Here is a 26,732-nt window from a genome sequence, read left to right on the forward strand (position 1 = left end):
CGCCGCGGGGCGGTGCCGCATCCCCGCCAGGCCGCTCCGGGAGAGCCGTGCGGGTCGGGAGAGGACGGGCCGTGCCCCGGATGCCGGTGGGGGCGGCCCCCGGCCCCGGGGGGTGTCACCGCACGGCGCTGCCCGGTGCCCCGGGGCCGCAGCGGGCTGGGGAACCGCTCCGGCGGCGCCTGGGCTCCCGCCAGCCCCGAGCGGCCGCCGCCTCCCGCCTTCCTCCTCCCCCTCCTTCCCCTCCTCCCGCTCCGCGGGTGCCGGCGGAGGGGCGGCGGGGCGGGCGCCCGGCGCGGGCTGGCGGGGCCGCGGCGGCGGCTCCCGCGGGACGGCGGCCCGCCCCCGGCCCGGCCCGGCCCCGGCGGAGGGCGGGCGGAGGAGGGCGCGGGCTGCACCTGCCGGGGAGGCGCGGGGCGGCGCGGCTGGGCTCGGCGGAGCCATGCCGGCAGCCACGGCGCCGGGGCTGGACGTGCCGCGGACCGCCGCGCCCGGGCGGGACGGCGGCGGCTCCCGCGGATACACAGGTACGAGCGCGGCCCCGGCCCCGGCTCCCGCGTCGCTCCGCGCACAAGTTCCCTCCTGCGCCGCACCGGGAGAGGGGGATGCCAGCGGGGGCGGCGCCGGACCCCGGGCAGGGTGCGGGACTCCCCCCGCCCCCCGCGCAGGGATGCGGCGTACCCGGGGCAGGGTGCGGGACCCCCTGGACGGAGGGGGGGTGTGTGTGTGTGTGTGTCCCGGGAAGGGGCGCGGGACCCGCCGGCCAGGTTTGCGTTACCCCCGCCTTCAGCTGCGGACCCCCCCTCCAGGCAGGGCGCCCTCCCCGTCATCCTCTGTGCCGGCTGCGGGGCCGGTCCCTGCGGCCGCGGAGGGCAGGGGGACACCTCGCCCTCACCCGAAGTTCTCGGGGACGCAGCGCCGCGGGGCGAGTGTCCCGGAGCCGCCCCGGGCGCGGGAGGGGGCTCGGCGGGGTCTCGGCGGCCCTGACACGGCTCTGCCCGGGCTGCGTTCCGGGTGCCGAGCGGGGAACGACGGCTCCTGCGGGGCGAGGCTGCGGTGCCAGCGCCGGGGGTGCGGGGTCAGGCGGGGTGAGGGCCGCCCCGGGCACCCCCAGGGATGGGTGTTCGAGCAGGGCTTCATACAGCAGCCCCCTCCCCAGAGCCGCCGCAGCGGGTCACCCCAGATGCCTCCAGAGGTGGCTGCTGGAGCCCCAGTAGCAATCTGAGGAAACAGCCCTGCGCGGGGTGTCCTGCGCTGCAGGGCCTGGCGAGGCGGCAGCTGCCTGCCTGGGCTGCCGCTGTGGTGTAATTGCTCTTAAATAGGAAGCACTGGGGTGAATTTATGGGAGTTTGGAGTCTGCTCGCTTGAGCGAACGCGGGGTGCTGGGGTGGCGAGCGGCTCGCAGCTCTGAGGGCTGGGCAAATGTGAAATCAAGTCTGCTTTTAAAGAGGGAGGGGGTACAGCCCGTATCTTCTTGCAGCCTGTTGGAAGCTGCTGGTCCTCAAAGAGAAATCATCCCTGGGAAAATGTAAATTGACTGGGTAGAAAATGAAGATATCGGTGTTTTAATGGAATAGGATAGTACACTGAGGAGTGGAATGAGAAACCAATCAAAGCTGGTTTGCTTCCTTTTCTCTCTCTTCCCCCTCAGTTTTGTTATTCAGTTTGATTGCATAGATCATAACATCCTTTCAAAACCTTTTCGACTCGAATGGGTCGCATTACCGTGATGATAATGGGAGCTGACAGAGGGTCTGGCCCTGACACAGGTGGGATGTGCACACTGCACGGGGGCTGTAGCCTCTGCGAGTTCCCGGGCCCCGGAGGGAGGCAGAGCCGCGGCCTCCAGCGCTGCTGGCTCGGGCAGCGGGAGCCGCCTGGTCGCAGCCCCAGCGAGCTCTGAAGCCTGGGAGCAAGGCTGGGTGGAAGGAGCCTGCCCGAGCTCGGTGCGGCTGCGGCTGAGCTGCTTTTGGTGTAGCGCTGCTTGCCCAGGTTTCTCCCTGCCGTACTGCAGATCGCAGGGTAGACAGGGTTTTTCCCCGACTTCGGTGCAAGCAGGGCTGAGCGCTCCTGAAATTCAGGGACCTCCTCCTTCGCAGCCTGTCCCCACGTATCCCTGCTATTTAATTTGCTCGTGCGGTTCTAACAGACTTTATCAATGACCTGATTTTGTTGTGCTGATAGAAATGAGCAAACGTGTTTGGGCTAACAGTGTAGTAATGCTTTAAATTGCATCCACTGAATGTGCTTAACTGTGCATTTAATTTGAATTTAATAGAGCAGTTCATTTTAAACATGCGAAACAAGTTCTGGGAAACCTACTTAGAGAATTAACAACTCAAACACAAGTGTAGACCCTGTTGCTCTAGTCTGATGCTAATGTTACTAATTATTGACTTTTTTCTTTTGTAAAATCCTGTATATTTGGCTGCTTTTATTTGCTGTGTCAAATTGTCTTCTGGGGCTAGACTTGCCCACAATGAGGGTGAGGTTTGGAAGTGGCATGTCCCATGTTACACTCAGCCTTTCTGTTCCTGCCTAGGCTAGTCTTGCCCTACATAGGTCTGTGGCAAAACTCCCAGAAATGTGGGATCCACCAAAAAAAATTTGGCATTCAGACTAGAATTCCACCCTCAGTTAATCCCTCAGATATCTACGAACCTGGCTTCTCTCAGCCATATCTCCAACCAGAACAACAAACACCATTTTTTCCAAACCAACTACACCAAAACTGTGAAGCAGGAGTTCTTAGTAAGGTGCTAAATTGGTGTAAAAAGGGAGTACGCGGGATCAGGGCATGGCTATGCCTGCACGTAGCTGCTGCATCTGTTGTAGGACCCGCAGAGATGCCTGCGGCACGCAGGGCTTTGCCAGACCTTTGCTGGGTGTCGTGCTCCCCTGGCCCCTCTCCTCTCATTGCCTTGCTACTTTATGGAGGTTTGTCTTGGCCTTCACCATCTGTGCAGATCTCACCTTTGCTGAATATCCATTTGTCACTACGAATGAGTAACAAATTGAGTTAGGTGGATGTGCTGCTGTTAAGTCCGAGTGGCTCAGATAGCTAAAATTATGACTACTTGTTGTATAATTGTAAATTAAACTCCTGTTCAGGATGCTTAATTTAAAATGCGACCGTGTTATTTATGCAGCAGTATTTGCTGGAGAAGTCACCTCTAGAGAAAGCTGATGACAACTGTTATACAGTGTCATTCATTGTATCATGTTATTGTTGGTGATCATTTTTCATGCTGCTTTGATTGAATGCCCCCTTGTAAAATTTCAGGCCATGAGCAATAGGGTGATAATAAAGACTTGCATGGACAAACTCCCTCAGGCCTTCCTTTTGCAGAGGATGGAAAAAAAAATGTGGCAAGATCTCCATTTGAATTAACGCGTAAATGAGAAAGAAGTTAAACAAAGTTCTGTGGCACAGCCTGATGCCTGTATACCTAGAGGGTCTTACAGCTTCCTGAAACACAGCTATGAAATTCAGGCATCTTCTGCTTTCCCTGGTCTTGCCTACTTTTTGAGGAGTGGTTTTTCCCTCTTGACAGTCTCACCTTGAGCGGGGAGAACGATACCACCCTGTGCTTGAGGAGGTTCAGCAGCGCACTTGCAAAAGGGGCTGTGGGAGCCTGACTTACACCTTGTTGTTACACCTTACGCCTCTTGCTCGCATGTTCTGCCTGTCAGAAGGGCACATGTGCAGAGCGGGAGCATGGGGTGGGGGAAGAGTGCAGCACATGCCTGGAAGCTGAGAAGAAGCCTTCTTCAATTCAGCCTCGTACATTTTTAAATGATACAGATGCTTTTATGTGTTCCATATCGTACGGTGGTTGTTTTGCTGTCACAGCAGCATTACAGTATTATTGCCTTTCTGCAGTAGTTTACTATGGACAGATACTCATCGACCGTCTCTTGCCAGGCTCGTTATATTATCTGGAAAAGCCTCTGAAATTCCGAAATGCTCATGTAAGCAGTGACCTGAGCGCTTTCCTGCCCTGCGGGAATTGCCGTGAAGCGGGGGGGCTGTTGTCAGCCCAGCCGCTGCGTTGCCACCGAGTTGCTGTTGCCTCTGAAGCTGCTCAAAGTATATTGGGGGCTCCTTTGGTGAAATAGGAAAAAGAGGAGAGAGTAATGAAGGTGTATCATTATTTTTAGTCTCTGTGTTGCTGAAATTGGGGGCTCTGGCCCTCTGTTTTTCCAGGGTGGTACCTTGGCTTTTGCTGTGATTCCTCCATCATTCCTCAATGCAATCCTGTAGCTCTTTCAGACTGGGGCAGCACATACTTCTATAAAAATATAGGTACATCTACAAACACATCGGTGCAGCCACAGACAGAGGGAGCATAGGAAAGAAATACAGAACACGACAGAAACAATCGTTATGCCAGGTTATAAATCAGTAGGTCTCTTGCTGCTGGGTTGTTGGCTGTAGCTGTGGTTCTGCTTCGTCCCACTGCCTTCCCAAGCCAGGGAAGAAGTAAGGTGTGAATGCTACTTCCAGACCAAGTCGTGGAAGGAATTATCTAGCAGACACCATTTAAGGGAAGACATGATCTCTGGCATAGGACGGCCACACACTGCAGTTTGCTGGAGGGTGGAAGAGGTATCACCATGTATTTGCTTGGTTATACTCGGGGTGACTGTTGGTGGCCATGGTGGGATGTAGGTACCAGGCTGGATGTATCTTTGACGTGACTTGAGATGTCTGGTCTTTTGTTACGAGTAACTTTTTTTTTTCTGAAGTGAGTTTCCTTGCCAGTGCAGAAGCTGTGAAATCATGTCACTGAGAACCTTCAGTTGCTCTTCCAGGAAAGCAAAAGCAAAGTTGTTCTTCAAAGCCAAGAGCACTGCTGCTCTGCAGAAAGGCTGCAAGGAGGTTTCTTGGCTTGTTCCTGTGATCTTGAGGCTGGGGAAGAAAACATTGATCCCGAATTTCATTTCCACAGGGCAGAACGTGACACAATTTAGAATATATGGGCTTGTAATTTCTTCAGAGTTATTTCTCCTTCCTTTTTCTCCCATGATCAAAGTGAAACTTTTTATTAAATAAGGTAAAAGAAGTAACAGCTGCAGAATTTCAGCTAATTGGTTTTATCTCCTGTACTGCAAGATACTCATCTTAGTGGTTAGGCATTTGCACCAGGCATTGTTACTGCTTTGAGGGAATGATTTTTGTGATTGTCATAAAAACTCTAGAATGGTACAAAATGGAGAAGGAAAAGAGTTATTAGGTCTTCTGGCACAGTCCTCCACAGTGCAAGATTGTTCCCCATGGTATTCTCCAATACTTTGTCCTAGCTACTCTTAAATTACCTAGGTTATAGAGATGAATTATGTCTAGACCTCTGAATTTCAGCTAGGGAAGGAAGTGAACTGAATGTTTTGGACCCAAAACATTGATATTTCAAAAATCAGAAGTGAGCCTCAAAACACAGAAACAAAACCACCCAAATGACATCAGATAATCCAGCACAGAAAGTGCTGTGACCAGAAATGCGGTCCATTTTAAAGGGCCAAAACGCTGCCAGTTTTGCTGTTCCACCGCAGTCTTTGGACTCCCGTGAGAAAGCAGAGCCTCCCGTTGCAAGTCTGCAATTCTACAATAAAGAGAATTTTAAGTGTGCTGAAATTAGCACTACTTAGCTTATTTAGTCACGATTGCCACTGACTTTTTCTGTGTCTGGCATTACAGAATCTTCCCTTCAGTAATTTGACGGGGACGAGCCAACATGGAGGACAGTTGCTAGTTTTCACTTAGGCATTTTATTGACACATTGTCTTTCAAATGCCGTTGCAGATAAGCAAGCGTGTTATTCTGAGGAGCAGTTTTGACTAGCTCAGTGGATCAAAAGATTGACAGAGAGATGATTTTGCAGTCTCGGTCAAAGTCTGCCTCTCTCGCGTTTTGTTTCTTTTAAGATGACAATGAGAAATGCAGAAGTTGCAGAATGAGCAACCGCTCACCAAAATAAATCAATTCCTGTATCTGTTGAGGGTCTCAGAGATGGGGTTGGGCTGGTGCCTGGTTTACGTACAAGCTTTTGCCAGCAGAGCAGAGTGTCTATGGCAGGTGCAGAAGCGCTGGCCCCACAGCCCCCAGGCTGCTCGGGAAGGCAGCGCTCGCAGCTGCGTCAGCGTAAATTGGAGTAGCAGCGGCTGGTAGAAACACTCGTAGGGGAAGAGGATGGGTGAACTGCTTGCTTTTCCTCTAACGGAGTTGGAAGTGATTATTAAGTTATTATTTCTGGGATGAAATAAAGCCAAACACAATGCTGCTCACATTACAAGTCTCCTAAGCAGAGGGTCTTTGATTGGGAATTATTTTGAGGAGGGGTTCGGCTTGAGGAGGGGTTCGGCACAGGGACAGGAGCCGGGTTAGGTGAAGGGGGGAGATGGGGTACAAAAACCTGAGTGCACGCATGGGCTGGGAAACAATGTTTGGGAAGATGCTTTCCGCTGGGGTGGGCGAAGGAGGTGCAAGGGGGGAGTTGTTCGATGCCTCCTGTTCAGGAGAGCAGAAATTTGTGCCTTCATGTAAAAGAGCAGAATTATACCCTGGAGAGTTTCTCCTCAGAGCTGCAGTAATCCTCAAGACCTTTGCTAGTTGGTTGGGTCAAAAGAGGCATCTGGACCGGACACACAGGTTTTGCTTTGCTCTAAAAGAGGTGCCCCACGAAGCCAGTGGCAGTTTTGCATAGGCAAGAGAGAGCTCTGGTGGTTGGCCCGTTATCATTAATAAATACAGAAGTATAGATTGGGACTAAATTTTTCACTCATTTTAAATATGAATCAGAGACTATCCTTGCCCTGTATTCTTGCTGACCAAAAGCTGCCGGTGATTTAGCTGAATTATCTGATGCAGATCTTGGTTTCTTAGACATGTGCAGTACAAGAAAGGGAAGGGCACGGGGCTGCTGCCCTTTGATCTACTCGCTTAAGCTACTTGTCATTCTGCGTGTAACTCACCTGCAATCATTGACTATATTAATGGGAAAACCTAAACACAGTGGACTGGTTCTTTGTCCTTATACTGGCATCCCTGTCAATCTTCATGCCATCTTTCACTAATTCCTACGGCCAGGGACGCTGAAAGCAGATGTGCTTATTGACTCGTACTGTTAATCATTGCTGTGCTTGAACGGTTTCTGGCAGGATGCTGCGTGACTTTCATGTGTTGCAGTTTTGCAGGTTGCTCTTGTGTCCGTGGCCAGGCTCCTGGCTGTGTGCCCCTCTGCTGTCGTGGGTGAAGCCTGGGAACAGGAAAGCCGAACCCAGCAGCGAAAAAAAAAGAGAGAAGAAAAATAAAAAGTGATAAAACTGCAGAGAAGGTTTTTAAATCTGGCTGTTAGTTTCTCAGTCCATAATAAATTGCATGCTATTGCTAACTCTTTCAGACTCCTGTCTAAAAAAATCAATTATTCACAGAAATTCTTGCTGACAGTTGCGAATGCCGGGTCACAGCTCTGTGGTGCACATTTAGCAGTTTAACACAGCAAACCAAGTACAGGAACAGCTTCAGTTTGCTATTGGGAAGGAAAAAACACTTGCAGAAGCCAAAACGGGCCGGCCAGGGGGAGCAAAGGCAGGCAAGGTCTCTAGCATTCAGGCTGGTTTTGCTTAACAGGGTGGTTGGAAATTCCCCTAGGAAACTAACAAACCTATATTCAATAGTCAGTTTTAAAACAAGAAAGTAGTTTCAAAGAGAAAAGGTTGAAAAGTTTCTATAGTCTTTACAAATAAGTGCTTTGTGCAAATGTAATTCCTATGTTTTGGGGCTTTTTGGCCAAAAATGAGTGTGTAATCATCAAGTAACAAGCATTTCTGTTCCACCTAAAATCTCATGTTGGGGATGAATTTTCTAATGCCTGAAGCAGTTTTTGGCCAGCTCTGGACCCATCCCACTAGAGCATTTTTCAGTCAAGGCAGTGTCGGTGCAGTGCTCGCCTCGTGTCCCCCCCGCCGGCAGGGATTTCTGCCGTCCACAGAGGTTGTGCGCAGTCTAGCAAACGTCACGCAGAAGCAAGAGGCCACCAACCGCATCATCGGGGCCATCTGCTCTTATCGGCGACGTTCATTATCCCGAGCACGTTTGCACGCCGCCGTGCACAAAGCAGACCAAACAGTTGTTGCAGGCAGATAACCCGGAGCCGCCGCTGGCTGTACAGGGGCCAAACCCCCAGCCGGGCTGAGCTCCGTTTCTCCGTAGTGCCTGGGTGAGTGGCGCGGAGTCAGGCGCGTCGGGGTGTGGGCGACAGGCGCGCAGGGATGCTGCTCCTTCCAGGGGTGTCGCAGGAGGGCTCCCCAAAGGGCGGCTGAGCGGGCGGCGGCGCGGGGGGCTCCTGCGGGGCGCGAGCAGCAGCTTCTGCCCCGTCCCGTTGCCCGGTAGGGCATCCTTCATCCTTCATCCGTCTACGGCTCCTAACAGACACGTGCTTTCCTTGTGAAAATAGGTTTCTTTTGGCTTCTCCAGTGGATAGCTTTTCAATGAAGGGCTGAATTTCTATGCTGTCTATTGCAAATTAAATAGACTATTGAAAACCACGCTAAAAGCAGGAGATGTCTGATGTTGCCAGGGCATTGTATTCAGACTCATGGTTCCATCAGGTGTGTTCAAATAATCATTTTCTATGCTGTATCCTTTAATTCCTGAGACTCTTAGCTTAGCTCTGCCCAGCTCTTCTGCTCGTCCATGCAGCCCACTGGGGGGTCACCAGAGGCACCAGTGATTTATATATTGAATCTGTAGATCCAGAGCGTAATGGACAGCAGCGCTGCTGGTTTCTCTCTATTTTACTTTCCTCATCCGCAAGAAGCAGTAAAATCTGAATCTTGCTCAGTTTACCAAAGATCTATTGAAATGTTTAATTTTGGCAACAAAACTTTGATAATCATTAAGGGAAGCCAGAAAATGTTGGATTTGTTACCAGCTGGCTTTCAGGTTAAATATAAAATTGATCCACTCAGGTGTTAAAAAAAAAATGTCTGCTCTACAGAGAAAAAGCCGAAGGGTTTTGCAGAGATCCTTAGAGGTACAAAACCATTTTGTAGGTGAAAAGCCACAGAGCCAAAGCTTTTCTGACAGCAAGCCCTTTGCTTGGGCCCACTGATAGGATGAGTGCCGATAAGGCATTTGTATTAGAACTGGCCGGACAAGGTGGTTTTGACATTTTTCTTCTTTCTGCATTTTAAAGGGAACAAAAGCAAGAGAGTGGATCTGTCAGAGCATCCCCTTTCAGACAAACGGGTCGCGTTTTCCAGTTCTAGTTCCTACAAGCGAGCACCTGCAGCCTCCTCCAGACCCCAGAAATGCCCGTCATCATCTCTGTGCAAAGGGAGGTTGCTGAAATAGTTTTGTCAGCGGTTGTTGGTTCTTGTAAGCAGTTGTTGGTTCTCTCTCACGTCAGGCTCCCGTACAAGCACGGAGAAGGGCTCGCCGAAGACAGCCTGCTAGTACAACTTGTCTGTTTTCCTCTTGATACCTGATTCCTGTTAGCAGGATGCTAAATACTGAGTTGGATGCTGCAATTTGGATTTCCCAAAATCATTGGCCTTCTGTAGCATATTTGTTTAACTTTTATTTTGTTTGCGGTGATTGTTTTCTTGCAGTTATTGTGATGACGAAAAATGCTTTGAGCATTGGTCCAAGATATCTCAACTATGGACAAGGGAAAATTTTAACATTTCTGCTCGTCATAGTTTCCATTGGAAAATACACAGGGTCTGTTTAATGGAGCCCACGTATCGCTTTGCACCGTCTGCAGAAATGTTACAGTCGGCTGCACAGGTTTAACGAATGAGAGGTTATTCATGAGCACTGGGGAAAAATAATGATAAAAGTTGAAAATATAAACTGTAGGTTCACCGGCCTGATGTTTCATGAAGGACGCTTCCACCAGCAAGGATGTGCCTCTCAAAACCTGGCTGAGGACAGAGAGGGACCTGGCGGCAGAGGGAAGGTGCGGGCATGCTCCTAGTCTTTCCCCTGAGAAGAAGGAAAATGATAAAATGATATAGAAACAGATTCCTGACCTGCAAATTTCAACTTCAGAGTTGAGCTGATGGATTCATTTGTCTGGCTTCATGTTTCTCACATCCCTGATTCTGTTTGGCTTTTCCTGAAGATGGGGTGACAGATCCTGGGGTAACACTCGCGTCTTGCTTTGGATTTGAACCTCTCCAGAGACTGCGGATGTAGAGATGCACGGGGGAGGCTCAGGACCATCTGTAGAAGACTGTGGTATTGTGTAACCAGTTACTTCTGTTCTCCTTCTTGTAAATACCAATGCTTTATTATGCAAGAAGCAGTTCTAACAGACTTCGGAGGCAAGCACAGCAAGGGCTGGACCCCTCGCTGTCCGGCGGGGAGGGCATGTTGGGACTCAGCTCTCTGGAGCGCTGGATTTTGGTTGCATCCTGGTGAGATCACCGGCCCATCGGGTCTCTCTGCCCCAGGACATTCGATACATTCAGGGTCTCAGCTGAAGTGCAGGTGAAAAGCTCATTTCAGGTTATTCCTCTTAATTCTAATCTCTGATCTTTGTTTTAGAAACTAGGCCACAAACTCTGCATTGTGCAAGTATGTAATTTATTTATTATCTGCTTTAGAATGATGAAGAGGAGGGACCTTATTGCAGCCTTTCAATGCTTAAAGGGGGCTTATAAGAAATATGGGGACAGAGTTTTTAGTAGGGCCTATAGTGATAGGACAAGGGGTGATGGTTTTAAACTAAAAGAGGGTAGATTCAGACTAGACATAAGGAAGACATGTTTTATGCTGAGGGTGGTGAACACTGGCCCAGGTTGCCCAGAGAGGTGGGAGATGCCCCATCCCTGGAAACGTTCAAGGCCAGGTTGGACAGGGCTCTGAGCAACCTGATCGAGGTGAAGGTGGCCCTGCTCATTGCAGGGGGGCTGGACTAGGTGGCCTTTAAAGGTCCCTGCCAGCCCAACCCAGTCTATGATTCTATGAATATTAGTTCCATTCACTAAGCAATCAGTCACAAAAGCAACTGTTGGCATCACTTCCACGGGTAATTTTTAATTGGGACCAGTTTGATTTAAGGCATAGTTCTGGTGTGCTCCACAGTGGAGATATATAGATATAGATATAAAATTAATTTTTTTTTTTTCAAATATGGAAGTACTGGTGAAGAGATAAATAGATGAACACTTCTAATTTGCTTTAGGTTTAACGGTTCCTTCCTGTTCTTGAAAGTTGCACTATTATTAACTTTTCAGAAGTGTCATAACCTATTTTTACAATTCTGTTGGTAAACAGACTAATAAAGCACAGAAAACCCATCTGTTCTTGCTTTACTGGGGACTTCATCAAATACCTCATTATTCACATGGTCCTTTTTTCTCATTTAATTGTTCCCATAAGAAGAGAAGTATTCAGTATTGCCCTTGTTGCTAGATCCAAGAGTAAAATCTACAGATGAGAATAACCTGACTTTGATGTAAACTGGCAAAAAAAGTCAATCATGGAGATGGCAGTACGGTGACTGGAACAAATTCTCTCTTAAAAGAGTAACATAAAAGACATGAATAAGAATCATTTTACACCAATGCTACACATTATTTATGTCTGAAATAGAAGCGGATCGCACATGTTGTCATCAAACCCTAAGCAAGCACTTGGGTTGATATGTAGCTTGGATTTTACATGGATTAAAATTGCTTGCAGCCCTCTGCTATTTCAGAGTAGGGTTGGTCCTAAATCTTGCTACATCCTGTTCACTACACTGAGCAGCTCCAAAGCCAGATGAAAAATGCTGGGAGAGGGAAGAGAAAAAGGCTCAGTATCGTAAAGAGAGATGAACTGAATTTGTCTGCTTCAGATTTGGATGTCAGATTTTGCAGCAGCGTAGCGCAAGGGTTTCTTTCGGAGATGGAAGCCAAGAATTTGCTGCTATCTGATGATTTTTGCTACCTTAGTAGGCATGAAAAGACCTTGAAGTAGGCTTTACCATCCTTCATCCACCGAAGGGCACCCGGAGTTGTCAAGGACCATGCAGTGGTCAATACCTTACTGTGTATTTTCCCAGCTGGGTGTAGGGATCGCTGCTCTGTGGAGTGAGTTACCGGCGGCCCCGCATGACGTGGATTGCACAGGGGACAGCACCAGTGCCTGCTCCACCTCAGCCGTGTTGACGAGCAGATTCAATGCCTTTCCCACGACTTCTCACCGGCGTCACACCAGCTTTGTCCAGTCGGAGGATGAAGCTCAGGAGGATCAGATTCCCACTGAGGTGTCCCCAGCATCCAACAGCGGTTGGCTCTGTGCTTCTGCTCACTTACCTGAAAAGGTCGTGTTGGTGAGCGCTCCTGCCCCTCTTGTGTTTCAGAGCTGCTTGGCATTTGACACTGTGCTGTTTCTTTCTTTTCTTTGGATGCATTTGCTTCTCTCTTCTTCTGTACATGCACCTTTCCCTGCTCCGAGCCAGGAAGGACCCTGCTCTGCCCGATAGCGGCTGCTGCCCAAACGCTGCCACGGCTGAACTGAAATCGCAGAAGCGCTGCTGACAGAAACGAGCTGTACACGAGGAGGCATGCAGGATACTGAGATGTGCTCACTTGTCCTAGGGGCCCCCACCTCGCCGGTGACCCTGAACACGGTGAGAAGGAAAGCAATGCTGCCCGAAACGCGACTGATGAGACTCAGCCTGGTGCGGGAGTCCCAGCACCCCTTCATGCTGCAGAACTATTGCATGTGGTTAGTTATGTTGCAAACAGTGTGTTGAAAAATCAATTTTCCCTACAAAACAGACAACAGAAAAAAAAAGGAGGGAAGTTGGTAGGAGCGAGCCTGAGGTATCTGCTATAACACAGCTGTGAGCAGAGCTCATTTGAGTATGGATGTGTGAACACAGAAAGAAACTCGCTTCACATACCTTTTTTCTCTCCTTCCCTCCTTCTCTCTAATTGCATGGAAGTTCCTTATCAATGGGAGAACGAGCTTTTTTGAAAAAGCATTTCCACGTGTCTTTAATGGTGGCCTGTGAGAATGATCAGAAATTGGGTTCCCTCTTTCACAATTTAAAAATAAATTTTTCAATAGAAACCCAGAATGTTTTATAGGGAGTATTTTCATTTGGAAATGCTGAAATCAGGCAGAGGCAAGACCCGCATATCATTAACAAGTTGCGTTTCTTTTTTCAGACTATGTGCTCTGACAGATATGTTCTGTAGGTACCTTCAAGTTTCACTGTCCGCGGTCGTCCAGATGGTTCCTCCGTGGGACTGACCTGGGGGAGCAGCCGCCTGCGTGGCTGCTGGTGCAGTTCTTGCAGGTCTCCATGGGGCTCTGGAGTGTGAAGCTCCCCTGGGCAGTGGTGGCCGAGCCTGGCCCTGCCTGCTGAAGGTGGTCCTTACAGTCGTGTGTGTGCAGAGGGCTGTGTTTCGGTGCACGTGGTTTGTGCCACACCTGGACCTCCGAAACCTCCCCCAGGGGAATAACTTTGTAGGGCCATGTGTGCGTGTTGGAAGGCAGACAGGTCTATAACAGCTTTCTAGCATCTCGGCTTTATAGTGACTCTCGGAAACCAGTGAAATAAGTAGGAAAGGACAAATCACGCCATTGCTGACCTGTGCTTTTGTTAGAAAAGGTTGAAGCAGGTCATCACCTGGTGCCACCAAGCAGTAGGAAGTCTCCATAGCACGCTTCCTGGTGGCTGCAGCACAGCTGGGGACCTTGTTCAAGCTCTGCAGCTTCAAGAGCCTGGACCTCCCCCCTCTCTTTTACTGCTGGGTTGATGTCATGTTTAACACTAATTTCTTAAAAAGCCATGCCAGTGTCTGAGTTTTCTAGTGGGAGGATAAGCTCCTCCTGGTAGCCATTTGTTGTTGCAGCACTTCGTGCAATTAAGAGCCCAGCCCTGGCGGGATTCACAGCCAGCTCTGCGAGGGAGCGAAGGCATGGTCGCAGGGGGACCAATGCCGGGGCGAGGCGGTTTCACTCACACAAGATGCTTTACTACATCTGCTTTATTTCATATTTCGCTTCTAGCTGCTTTTCTTTTGCTTTTTGACATAGCGAGCTTTTCCAAGAGCTCTTCTGTGAGGCTGCTGCGGATGTTCAACGTTATGCCTGTGACTTCAGGGACACTAATTTCTAAGGCGTGCTTCTGTAGGTAAATAGACTTGCAGAAATAATATCAGCTTGTTTATTTTCTGCGGGGTTTATAGAACCTAATGTTCTGTCTCTTTCTGGCATCTGGTCATTCCAGCGTGTTTTAGTTGCATTAAACAGTCAACAATAAGCGACACAAAGGCTTGAGTTACGTGTGTATGGGAATAATGAGGCAAAGTCATGGATTGCTCCTTTTCTGCACAAACAGCGAGTGGCAATCTTGATAACATGCTTTCAGGTAATTATTGCTGTGTTTTAGATCATTTTGGTATATACTTATGCGATGGATTTGATTTTTAGTCTCTATGTTTCGCAATGGAAGGAGCACAGGAAACGTTTAATGGGCAAGCATGCCTAGGTTGCTCTCTCATTTCTGTTTTCTTATCAGCAAAACATAAATCTGCAGCTTGCTGACAATGAAACCGTATGGTAACTCTTTCTGACAAATTGATTTTGCAATACAGATAATGCTGGCTGTGCATGAGAAGAGATATTTTGGATTATTTTGTCTTAATTCTTCCGTTACTCTCTATTTTTCAGTGCCTGGAAGTTACGTATGTGGCTATTTCTGAACACGGTGGTTTGGGTGAATTAAGAATTTATGGAGTACGCTACACTTTAGTGTCTGTACTTTGAGGACAGTTATTTCTCATATGAAATAATCTCTTTATTTGCTATAGCCAATGCCCTTCTTCTGTGTGGGCAGACGGTAGCAGCAGATTCAGATACTTTTTGAATGCTGGGTATCCTCTTGGTGTGAAGCCAAGCTAAGAAATGCATTTGTATAAATCAGCTCTTGCTGTACAAGAAGCTGCAGAAGTAGCTGCAGGAACTTGAAGGTGTTCAGTTCTTTGTACCCTGAAGGGAATTGGCCAGCTGATGGCTGATGGTCATCCCAGTTCATCAGAGCTGATGCTGTACAGTGGCATGGGATGCAGAGTGGAAAAGGCGGTTTGTTAATCCTTTTCAATGAGTAAAATGAACAAGCGAGAGTCCTCACGACTTCTGTTGGACATCAAAATAAATAAAAAAAAAATTTGAGCCTTTGCTTCATAGGGCTGTATCAGCAAGTGAGTTTTCTTCTTGCGCTTGGAAGTAGTAGCCAGTATCTGGAAGTGTAAGCAGAGCGTGAGCCTGGGAGTGGAGAACAACAGCGAGGAGTAATGGGAACTAGGTGCTGGAGACACGTATCAAGTCTAGGAATGATGCCATGAAACTAATCAAAACTAAACAAATCATGAATTTTCCTGCTTACTATAAGCTATGTAGAAGTGGCTGATAGGCTGTAAATTCCTCAAGCACTGCTCCTAGCTGTAGGTGCTGGCTGTCAGGCATGAATCTGTGGGGTTTGAGGTGCAGCTATTGCAAAAGCTACATGAGCAATAACTGGGGGGTTTATTCAGGGTGCTAATAGTTACTGCAACGCAAGACCCGAACATGGTATTTTCTAGATATTTAGAAAAGAAATAGAAATCAAGATGTAAATCTGGTCAGCGCAAATGTTTATGCAGTATTTGTGTGTTACTTCAGGAGGCAATGCAGCCTCAAACACCAGCCTCAGCTGAAAACGAAAATATAAATATATTATATTTTCAAAAATAATAATTATAAAATTCTTGATTGTAGCAGATTTAGTCAGATAAACATGCCTGAAGAATATTCAAAGGACAAATCTATATGGAACATCTGCTTATATAAATACGAGGATGTAAGCTTACCTAAACAATGATTTTCTGGAGATGCAAGGGTAAAATTAACCTAGCAGAACAGTGAATGCAGCATGTCACCACAAAAACATTATAGATAGTTAATAGCAAAGGATGCTAGAGCTTCCAGGAGATGTTTTACAAAAGAGTTATTAGAAGACCATTGCTGATGAAAATCAGGGCAAATTTTATCCAGAGATATTAAATCCGAACTTGGGTAAAATTCACAAGGTCATACTGGCAAAAATCCGTCTATGCATTTCAAGAAAAACATTTGTAAAAAGCAAGAAGTAGTGACACATGTAATGTTTTGACTTTGGTGGGAAGAAATTGTGTTGAAAAGCTCTTACAAAGAAGAAGAACCAATGGTATCTGGAACCAACCAATGGTATCAGGAACCAACCTGATCTCCTTCTGTGACAAGGTGACCCGCCTAGTGGATGAGGGAAAGGCTGTGGATGTTGTCTATCTAGACTTCAGTAAAGCCTTTGACATTGTTTCCCACAGCATTGTCCTGGAGAAACTGGCTGCTCATGGCTTGGATGGGTGTACTCTTCGCTGGGTAAAGAACTGGCTGGATGGCCCGGCCCAAAGAGTGGTGGTGAATGGAGTTTACTCCAGTTGGCGGCCGGTCACAAGCGGTGTTCCCCAGGGCTCTGTGCTGGGGCCAGTTCTGTTTAACATCTTTATCAATGATCTGGATGAAGGGATCGAGTGCACCCTCAGTAAGTTTGCAGATGACACCAAGTTGTGTGGGAGTGTTGATCTGCTTGAGGGTAGGCAGGCTCTGCAGAGGGACCTGGACAGGCTGGATCGATGGGCTGGGGTGAATTGTATGAGGTTTAACAAGGCCAAGTGCAAGGTCCTGCACTTGGGCCACAGCAACCCCATGCAACGCTACAGGCTTGGGGAAGAATGGCTGGAAAGCTGCCTGGCAGAGAAGGACCTGGGGGTGTTGGTTGACAGCCGCCTGAATATGAGCCAGCAGTGTGCCCAGGTGGCCAAGAAAGCCAATGGCATCCTGGCTTGTATCAGGAATAGTGTGGGCAGCAGGACTAGGGCAGTGACTGTGCCCCTGTACTGGGCACTGGTGAGGCCGCAACTCGAATGCTGTGTTCAGTTTTGGGCCCCTCACTCCAAGAGAGACATTGAGGGGCTGGAGCGTGTCCAGAGAAGGGCAACGGAGCTGGGGAAGGGTCTGGAGCAGAAGTCTTATGAGGAGCGGCTGAGGGAGCTGGGACTGTTTAGCCTGGAGAAAAGGAGGCTGAGGGGAGACCTCATCACTCTCTACAGCTACCTGAAAGGAGGCTGTAGAGAGGTGGGGGTCGGTCTCTTCTCCCAGGTAACAAGTGATAGGACGAGAGGAAACAGCCTCAAGTTGAGCCAGGGGAGGTTTAGACTGGATATTAGGAAATTTTACTTCACTGAAAGGGTTATGAAGCATTGGAACAGGCTGCCCAGGGAAGTGACTGAGTCGCCATCCCTGGAGGTATTTAAAGGACGTTTGGATGAGGTGCTTAGGGACATGGTGTAGTGGTGGTCTTGGCAGTGTTAGGTTTATGGTTGGACTCGATGATCTTAAAGGTCTTTTCCAACCTATACGATTCTGTGATCTGTGATTCTGTATTTCTACTCTGGCCAAATGCAGGTACGTGAAATGCAGTTAATGAACTTTCAGCTCAGCATCTGTGTAAAGCCAGGTATAGAAGCTTACAAAAGTTTAGGTCTCATTAGCTGTGATTAGGATGAGCCTCTGGGGTTCCTGCCCCAATTACATTCATATGGGAATGATCTTCTGGGGATGACACAATGCTGTTACAGCCCTGGCCCAAGCGAGGAAGTCTTCACGGCTTCATGGGACACTGGCTGTTAGAAATCTTTGTAGTGCATAAGTGAAGAAAAATATTTTAAAATCCACAGCTGAGGAATAATGCTGACAAGGTCACTGACATTCAGAGGTTTTAATCACTGGGCATATACCATCATGGGCAAGGACAGTGCAGGAAAGGGTCAAGAGCACCTAAGCCAGCTACAGCTGCACGTATTACTCAGGATGGTCTATGCTGGATTAAATTAAATATGTCTTGAAAGAAAGGATCCAGTGCCAAATGATCTATTCTTTGGAGAGCGGAGGCTGAATAACGAGTCCAGATAAACTGGCAAGTCTGCTTAAAGTGTCTAATGAGGGCTGCTATGGTGGCTAAGCAGATGTACTTTGAATCAAATTTGGCTCTGAATTACTTTCTGGATCTCGTGCAGCTGGAAGTGTCACTGAACGTGAACTCTTAAGTATGTGATTCGGTATCTAAAAATAGCCTTGAAAGTGTCAAATGCAAAAAGGTAGATATTTTGCAGCTTAGGACAGTGGTTTTTCATGGTAAGTCTCTGGCTGATTATGGTAAAAAGAAAAGCCCAAACTCGTAATGCTCATCTGAGGTGAGGAGGAAGGTTGTCCAGTGCACACATCCCATGTGTTCCAGTAACAGGATGTTGGAGGGGAGGACAAGAGACGAAGGGAAGCAACGCTCCAGAAAATATTTGCTCTCATTGAGGCAAATTGCTGCCATAGTAAGAGACTGAAAGAAGTGGCAAAACAAGCAGAAGTAATATGCATGGAATTAAAACAGGAATGTTTTTAAAAGCTAGTCTTCAGTACATATTTACTTAGTAGATTAGACCGGTGATTGTCACTGTGGCTTTTGTTTGGTCTTTCGCTGAGATTCCTTCGGGTTTGTTTTCCAGGGGGCTGGGGTTTTTAAGAGCGTAAACTGAAGCTAGATAGTAAGCCTGTCTGCTGTGGTTTGATCGCAGAAGCTTAACGTTAACTAATGACCGGGGGGGGGGTTAGTATTAAAAATAAAATAGATTTGCTATTAACATGTGATTCTGTCAAGATGTTCTGAAGGAGGCTATTAAAACTCTACATTTCTTTTCGCTTGTAAGTGTGGGAAGCATATTTTCCCCCTTTTAATTTTTTTGTGTGTCTTCATAGCGCTTGCAATTCTGGTCTTGCAACTGTGACCCAATTGTCCCTGAGTCTGCTGAAGTCATTTGGAAATGCAGCGGAAGATAGGGAGCTTGGGCTCTGATGCAGAAGCAGTGCTGGTATTTAGTAAATTAAAAAAAAAAAAGATCATGTAAAACAGTTTCCAGATGCTGTCAGTGCACATGTACAAAACCAGAAAATGTATTTATTGTTGTTACCTTTGAAGTATATCTGGATATTATATGTTGTCTTAATGACCAATCATTAAAATTTGTGTTTAAAATGAGTGTGAAACAAGGGATGTTGTGACAATGAAACCCAATGTATAAAGTTAGTGGCTGACGTTAGGTGGCTGAGGGGAGAACAGCTCCATGACTCAAAGAACAGCTGTATGAACGACAAAGAAATAGAGAGAGAAAAGCAAAATGAACAAAAATGAACTAAAAATGAAAGATATACTACAAAGCACAGTTTGCCACTTGAAAATGGAGATAAGTCAAATGTAGTTGTGCTGTATGTGAACGCCTCTCTGTCCCCTCCCTACAGTGGCTTTTAACCCGCTGACTCGTTTCAGCCAAGACTAACAGAGCTGCAGTGCTCTTGAAAGACAGGAAGGTTCTGTAGGATCATTAAAAGATGCTACCAAGTAGACTGAAATGCTGAAATATGTGATCAGTCCATTAGACCTTGGAAAGTTTGCGTGGGGGAAGATACGCTATGAATACTCCCAGCATGGAACATGCCAGCCTGAGAACTTCATTAAACACACAGAGTCTGACAAGACAGGAATCAGTAGGAGACCATGCCACTCACAGAATGACTTTTTTTTTTTTTAATGTTTAATATGTACCAGTCTAAGTAGATAATGTTGCAACATGAGTAAAACCTCCCTCTGTGCTGGTGGTCGGGGCAGTGGGGCTGTTGAATGGCACCTAAGGGGGTTTGGCCTTGGGCTAGTACTTGGCAGAGCAGTCAGTATCGCCCACCCTGAGGTCTGTTATTTGTTTTGGCCGTTAACTTGGACTGATTTACAATCCGATTGCAATAAAACTTAAGCGGACCTTCGCTTTTGGCTCTGGCGCTGCATCGTCTCGCTTTGTTTTTGTTCTGCAGGGCAGTGCAGCCGCGTCTTCCCTCCCCAGCTTGGCACATTGCAGGTCATTCACGGCAACGGCACAGACGTGGGGACGGTGATAACGTTCCAGTGCTCTGCCGAGCACCAGCTGGAGGGACCAGGCGTCATCACCTGCGTTTGGAAAGGGAACAGTACCCAGTGGACAGCCGGAGTGCCCTCCTGCAAGCGTAAGGTTCTTTCCAAACTGTTCCCAGTCCCTTTGGGCTGCATTGTGTTTATTTTGTCCTGCCTATCTCCTACAACGTTCAGATTAATTCTAGACATCTGTGCAAGGAAAAAGACAAATTCCATTTCCTTCAAAGTTGCCCCCACTGACTGTAATTGCGCTCCATATGTGTTCTGACGTGATTCATTACCATGGCACAGGAAAGACTCGGTCAGATTTATGCCTGATCTCACATCACCGACTCCAGTAGTGTTGCACCCGGAATAACTGTGGCTCTGTAGCTACAAGCTGTACCCTTCTAAAGAAAATGTATAGGTATGACCAACTAATGTGCAAGTATATTTGCAAACCCTCTAATCTCCTGGCATTCTTTTCTGAAGATATTTTTGCTGTAAAAGAAACACAGCGATATTTTTTGAACAATTTTAGGTTGCTGCCTGTGGGCAGCCGCATGGGAAAGTTACCATATTGACAAATAGCATTTGAATGGTAACAACATTAACTACCTTTCACGCTGTGTTCCTTCTTATTTATTGTAAGGTTGTTAGTAATTTGACTAGAAGTAGGCCCAAGCAAAACGTGGTACCTCTGAGCTTTGAGAATCTCAGTCTGTGTCTCAGACCTCGTATAATTTTAAATCCCTGGTAGATGGATGGCTCTTTTAGGCACTTATCGCCCTCTCACAAACTCTGCTATTCTTATCTCTCATTTGAGAGATTCCATTAAAGAAAAAAAATGAGATAAATCCTCCCCTCCAGAGGCTGCAGAAATGCAAAGCTTTGTGTGGAGCTCAGCTGAACCATTTCTGATGCTGGTCATCGTGGTATTGGAAGAACTAGATGAGTTTTGAAGCAAGACATGCTTAGTGCTCCAGATGAGTTGGCAGAGATCTGCGTTAGCTGTGCCACACCCCATTCCCACTCCTCCTTTTGTCTGGATAATTCACTTCCAACATCAGGTCACTGTGAACACTCAGCCCTGCAGATACTGTCCCTTCCATCCTGCATCCTTCCCCAAAGAGAGGAAGACCAGTTGTTCCCTGCCTGCCAAATAGGACGTAATCAGATGGAACTCTCCTTGCTCTAAAGGGCTTCTTTAAACCCATTTACCCCTGTCAGTATTTGTTTTTGCAGCTCCAGTCCTTGTTAACAATTGCTTATAAGAGTCTGCTAGCTCATCTGCATTTGATATGCTGACCAAGTTGTGCTTTTTAGCTACTGCAGCGCTAAAGGCAGTGTGTTTAATTAGTTGCAGTGGTGAAACACTTGTGAACAATTCATTAGTAGCTTATAAACAGGAGATTTTTAAATAGCCCAATTTGAGGAGGCTTGCGTAGCTCTAAGCTGAAGCCAAGATACTCTGGTATCTTGACACGTACTAACGTGAAAGTCCTCGCTGAGCTATTACTGGCAGAAGTGTGAAGCAGGTAGGTTTCAGCATGGTTTAATGAAAATGTGAAAGATAAATTCATGGGTTGACCTTAGAAACGTGCTTCTGTGTTTGCTTTGCTGCAGCCATATCAAAATATGAGACTTTTGGATTTAAGGTCGCAGTGATTGCCTCCATCGTGAGCTGTGCTGTCATTCTGCTGATGTCCATGGCTTTTTTAACCTGTTGTCTTATCAAGTGTGTGAAGAAAAGTGAAAGGAGGAGGACTCAAAGGTATGTTAAGAAAAGATTGTTAAATACGGCGTAAGATTGTACATCGTATGGACCCCTTTGCTGTGATAGGAGAGAGCTTCAAAGGACTTGATGCTCACAACACCACAATGATGTTAATTACTTGAAATCCTTAATTTGTAGATTGGGCTTTAGGCATAGAAAGACTTGGAATTCAAGAGTATTTAGGCACCTAATGTCTGTTAATATCAGATGACCTCAGTGGGCCTGGGCAGATCTGGATTTACCCAGGATTATGCAGAAGCTGAACATAGAAGTCTTATTTGCTGGCCCAGTCTTTCTCGCCTTGAATTATTTAAGATTGGCTGCATTTTCCCTTCTCTCTCGCCTTCATTTTTTCCTTTGCTCTTCTTGAATGCTGCTGGGAAAATTAATCTACCCGTGTCAAAACCGTCAAAGCCCTCACCGTCTGCAAAGCGTACTTAAAGCTGTCACAAGCTGGAAGGATGTAGGATTTTGTCTGCTGGCTTGAAGTGGAAGACAGCGGGCAGGATTGTAAACAGGCATGGGAAGAAGTAAAATTTGCCAGTCCAGTCCATTATGAAAACTCAGTGTGAAGAGCGGCTGCATGACCACATCTGGCTGTACGCTGAAGCCGAGCCACTGTTGTTCATGAGAGCATCCATCCCAAGTCACCTGCTGCAGAAGGCTGTCCACGGGCACCTCTTCTTCATTTCCCTCCCACTTTTCCTGCTCGCTGTTCCCACCACTGTGGGGTGGCTGCAGCCTGTCCCGCTGATGCCTGCTGTGCAGACAGTAAGCTGCACTTCTGCTTGATTTTAAGCCTCTTCTTGCTTCAGAGAAGTGTCTGGAATGCGGGGGGGTAGCAGTGGAGTAAAGGGAGACTGGGGAGGACACGAGTGAAGGTCTCTCTGCTCCGAGCTGTGTTTTATCTAGAGCTGCGTGGGAACCTGCTTAGGGGGGAAATTCTGTCATTTTGAAATCTGATTGTAACCAAAATACAGATTTTCTGTTTCCCTTGAAATGATTTTACGAGGCAAAAAGAAAGTCTTTGGTGTCACTCGTCATATTAGGTTTTCACTGATAGCATGAAATAATTTTTGAAATGAAAGGGTTGATTGGCATTTTTGGAATCACCGCTTTTCTTTTTGATAAGACTATTCATATCAAAGTCCATGTTTTTCATTTATTTTAAATGGAGTTTTGTCCAAATTAGCTCTTCACATGACTTTGATGACTTGATATTTTTCTCTTATGAAAGAAAAGCCCTTCACACCGGGCGTTTTGACCTGGTTCTGTCATCAGGACATAAAATGATTCCCTGTGCTGGGAGCTTCTCAGTTCCTTGCTGCCCTCTGTCCTCCCTTCACTGCCTCCTGAAGGAGCTGCTCCAGCCTGCCCATCCCCCTGAGCCCCGCTCCTAGGGGGGAGCCTGTGGGCACCGTAGACATTGTGTGGCTTGGCCCCGCTGTCGGAAAGCGACTGAGATGGTGGAGAAACCGTCCGTGTCACGTGAGAAAGAGTAACACATGCCTGTATGAGACTTGCTCGACCCACAGCCCGTGCTGCAGTGCCAGATGTGGTGGGAGCACTGCTGCAGCTGGCAGCGTCCAAGGGTGTAAGTGCGCGAGGGTCCGCGCGTAGAGAGGATCTCTTTTGTGAGGTCAGTGGATGTAGCTGGAAAATGTGGATCGACTTCTGGATGCACAGAGCGTTAATCTGAAGAGAAGCTGCAGGCTCGATAACTTGATACAAGATGAGAATACGTGGTAGGGGATTAGTTAAATAAGCGTCAGACCATCTCTGAAAGAAAAGGTAGTCTGTCCCTGTGGGGTAGGGAGGGTGTCCTCATCTTGCCTTTAGCTTTGAAGTCTGCCTGTTTACTTTTTTTGGCTCTTTCAGTTGGTCTACTAGAAGAGACCACTTCTGCCTACAGGCCTGTCTCGCAAGGTATCTGTTTGATGATCTTTGAAGTGCCATCTTGTGTTTTATCCTTGCATTTGGAGAGAAAAAGGACAAAGGCTGCTGAAAATCCTCACGTAATTTAGCCTTCTCGCAGACCTTGTCCCACTGCATGAGCGTAGCTGCCATTTTCTTCAGTAAGAGCAGGATTGCATCTTGAGAGGACAGAAATGACACCAAAATCAGCATCGCCAGCCCTCACAATTTAATCTTGTCCCATCAGCTAGTGTCAATGTCTGTGATTGTGTGAATCTTAGACTTCTTTTAAAAACAAGAAAAGAAATTGTGATTTTTTTTTTTCCCCAGAGTTGTAGAGAGCAGCATGAAAAGCGCCTTGAGCATTTCCAGAGGGAAATCCTGGAGGCAACCGAAAAAGCCCTGCTCTTAACAAAGGCAACATTGCCTGTCTCCTCCATTTTAAAGTCAATTCATCTTTTCAACCTGCCTGGTGATTTTTGACCCTTAGGAATGGCAGTGCTGCAAAAATTTACAGAAAACACTTTTTTTTCCTGAAATAATGTATTCCATAAAATGGGGATGGTCTGTAGTCTTTTCACCTACAAGAGGATCTGGCCTGCCGTGTGTCACTGATGAAGGTCCATGAGAACATTGATACAACATCATGCCTTACGTGACTTTCCCTATTACCTGTAGTTTCAAAATCCACTGAATCAAATTGGCATGATTATTGGGGTTTTGTTCCTTTGAACTATCCACAGGTGCTCATAAGAAAATTGCTCTTGTTTGTTTGTTTGTTTGCTTGTGTTTTGAGGAGTGCTGGATAATACTTAAAATAACACTATTTTACAGAATAATATTTATGCTATTTAAGAATCTCCCACCTTAAGGTATTTCAGCAGGTGTTTAAGTCTCTGGAGATTTGGCTTACGCTTGCAGTTCAGCACGTGTTTAAGTGCTGTTTTCAGTAAACCTGGATTTAGATTTAAACTCTAGTGAGTCAGGGCTGTGGTCTGATAAAAGCTCAGATATACGGCTGTTTATCATAGCAATGTATTGTACCGCTTGCTTTATTCACAGAGATATGCAGCTGTGGTACCAGCTCAGAACTGAAGAACTGGAGCACATGCAAGCTGCTTACTTTGGTTTTAAGGGAAGAAACAATAACAACAACAATAAGAAACTCAGGAACAAATCCGTATTTGATGATGTGACTAACATGGCATATGATAACCAAGGCTTCTACAGGTAAGGCTATTAAAATATAGTGGGTTTGAATGCCTTTGCTGAACAAATTTTAGAAAGAGGATTCCTTAATAATGCATTTTAAAGGGATGCCCCTGAAGAGGACATGATGCCAGTGGATTGTCAGGGCTTGTCCTTGAACTCGCCCGTCTTGTGGGGAATTAATGTTGCCAAAAGGTGAGACAGCAGAGAAGCTGAGCATGACCTCCCTCCTTACAGCTTCTTTCATCTATCCCCAGTAGTGCTTGGTTAAGCCTCGTCTGCAGGGGAGGTTGCACCAGATTAACTGGAGAGAGGTTTTTAATTGGCTTTGTTAAATTGATGCTAACCTGCAGCAGGAAAGTCACTACTCTGTATCGGTTAGTGGTATCAAGGTGCCAGCTTGCCTAAGAGCCTTAGGAGAGGAGCCAGACAGGGACACCCGGGGCCGTGGTACGGCTCGAAGTGAGCGTCGAGTATTACCATTTATCCCTCGGTGGCCGCGAAAGCTCTCTTGAGAAGTATCGTTTCGTTATCACGGTGTGCAGGGCAAACACAACGGGATCCTCATCTGCAAGGCAGAGTGAATGCCCACAGTGCAGGAACCCTGACCTGGGGTAGTCCAAAGAAATGTCCATGCTGAAGTAAAGCGCGTCACGTACTGTGGATGCGTGGGTGGTGGGCATAGGTATTTTTTGTGTCAGTTCAAAATCACCTCTGAAAGTGTCCAGGTGTGTTACGCTGGCTGTGTTGCCAACAAAAGAAAAACAGAAAAATGAGTATGTGTTAAATTCTAATTGCTGTTTTGCTACTACTGTTCATATAAACACACGTCATTGTGTCTTTTATACCCTTTGGGTTCTGCTTCGTCGTCATGTACGATAATATATGGCACAATCCTTGTTTGCTTTTAATTCACTGCTCACTTGTACAGCCTTTATGTACAGCAGTATCTGTGATTTGTAGGGGTTACCTGCAGAAAACAATTTTATGCAGATTATAAACCTACTTCCATGTCACAGTGCAGCTGGAAATTATATTCAAATGGAGCACTTGCACAAAAGTCTGATGGCTGCTTAATCAATTCCTAGCTTTGGGTGATTTCAGAAAGATGTATAAAGCTAATTAAATGCTGATAATAACCTAAACAGTTTTTAGAAGACTCAGGATGGAATTTTTAATTTTGGGCAACTTCAATCTGCTACGATGTTAATGTTTTGTATAAGTGTAATCTGCTTTTAAAATAATATGGATAAACTTATAAAGGGCTGGAAACAGGTTAGTGCTCTGCTGGAGCGTCGAGCTCCTTCTGGGTTCTTATCTGCACCACTCCACAGAGCAGAAGCTGCTGTGTTATGTTTACCAAATTCTGTACACTTTTTCTTCACTGAAAGTAGCAGGGAATATACAATTCTTCTGGATAAGCAGCTTCTCTGGGGCCAGAAATCAACAAGTTAATTATTTCTTTAGAAAACTGGAGAATGTATAAACTTCAGTGGGGAATTGCAGAGGGCAGGAGGAGGAAAGCCTGTGAGCTCTTTTTTTCCGACGTAGAACAATACACGTGTCGTGTTAAATACGGGTGCACGTACCCACCTCCTGATGCATGAGGTCCGCTATTAATCAAGGTCTACTTTATTTCCAGCATGCAGAGGTGATGTGATCCTGGCTAATCACTAGGCAGAGCAAAAATCAGCTAGGAGAGCGGGTGTATTAGTCTGTGCACCCCAGAGCCAAAAGTCTAGCTGTTTCTCACGTGGGCAACGGGTGCCACTTCTATCAGAGATGGAAATGGCATTGAAGCTGTTACAGACCCTGCA

The 26,732-nt window shown here is 46.9% G+C and overlaps 1 protein-coding gene across 2 annotated transcripts in view; it reads left to right on the forward strand.

The window, feature by feature from the left end:
• Positions 1-413: 413 nt before the first annotated feature.
• SUSD3 (sushi domain containing 3) overlaps positions 414-26,732 on the forward strand; it is a 36,417-nt gene continuing 10,098 nt past the window's right edge. Inside the window, exons 1-4 of one of the 2 annotated variants that reach the window (XM_075514089.1) lie at positions 414-524; positions 19,940-20,128; positions 21,642-21,789; positions 24,769-24,936. In XM_075514089.1, coding sequence (XP_075370204.1) covers positions 440-524; positions 19,940-20,128; positions 21,642-21,789; positions 24,769-24,936 — 590 coding nt within the window. In that variant the 5' untranslated portion in view covers positions 414-439. Of the gene's footprint in view, positions 525-14,234; positions 14,373-19,939; positions 20,129-21,641; positions 21,790-24,768; positions 24,937-26,732 lie in introns of those variants that run through there. The other variant, XM_075514091.1, reaches the window with a different exon arrangement.

The sequence above is a fragment of the Mycteria americana genome, chromosome 11 (assembly GCF_035582795.1).
Source record: "Mycteria americana isolate JAX WOST 10 ecotype Jacksonville Zoo and Gardens chromosome 11, USCA_MyAme_1.0, whole genome shotgun sequence".
NCBI lineage: Eukaryota > Metazoa > Chordata > Aves > Ciconiiformes > Ciconiidae > Mycteria > Mycteria americana.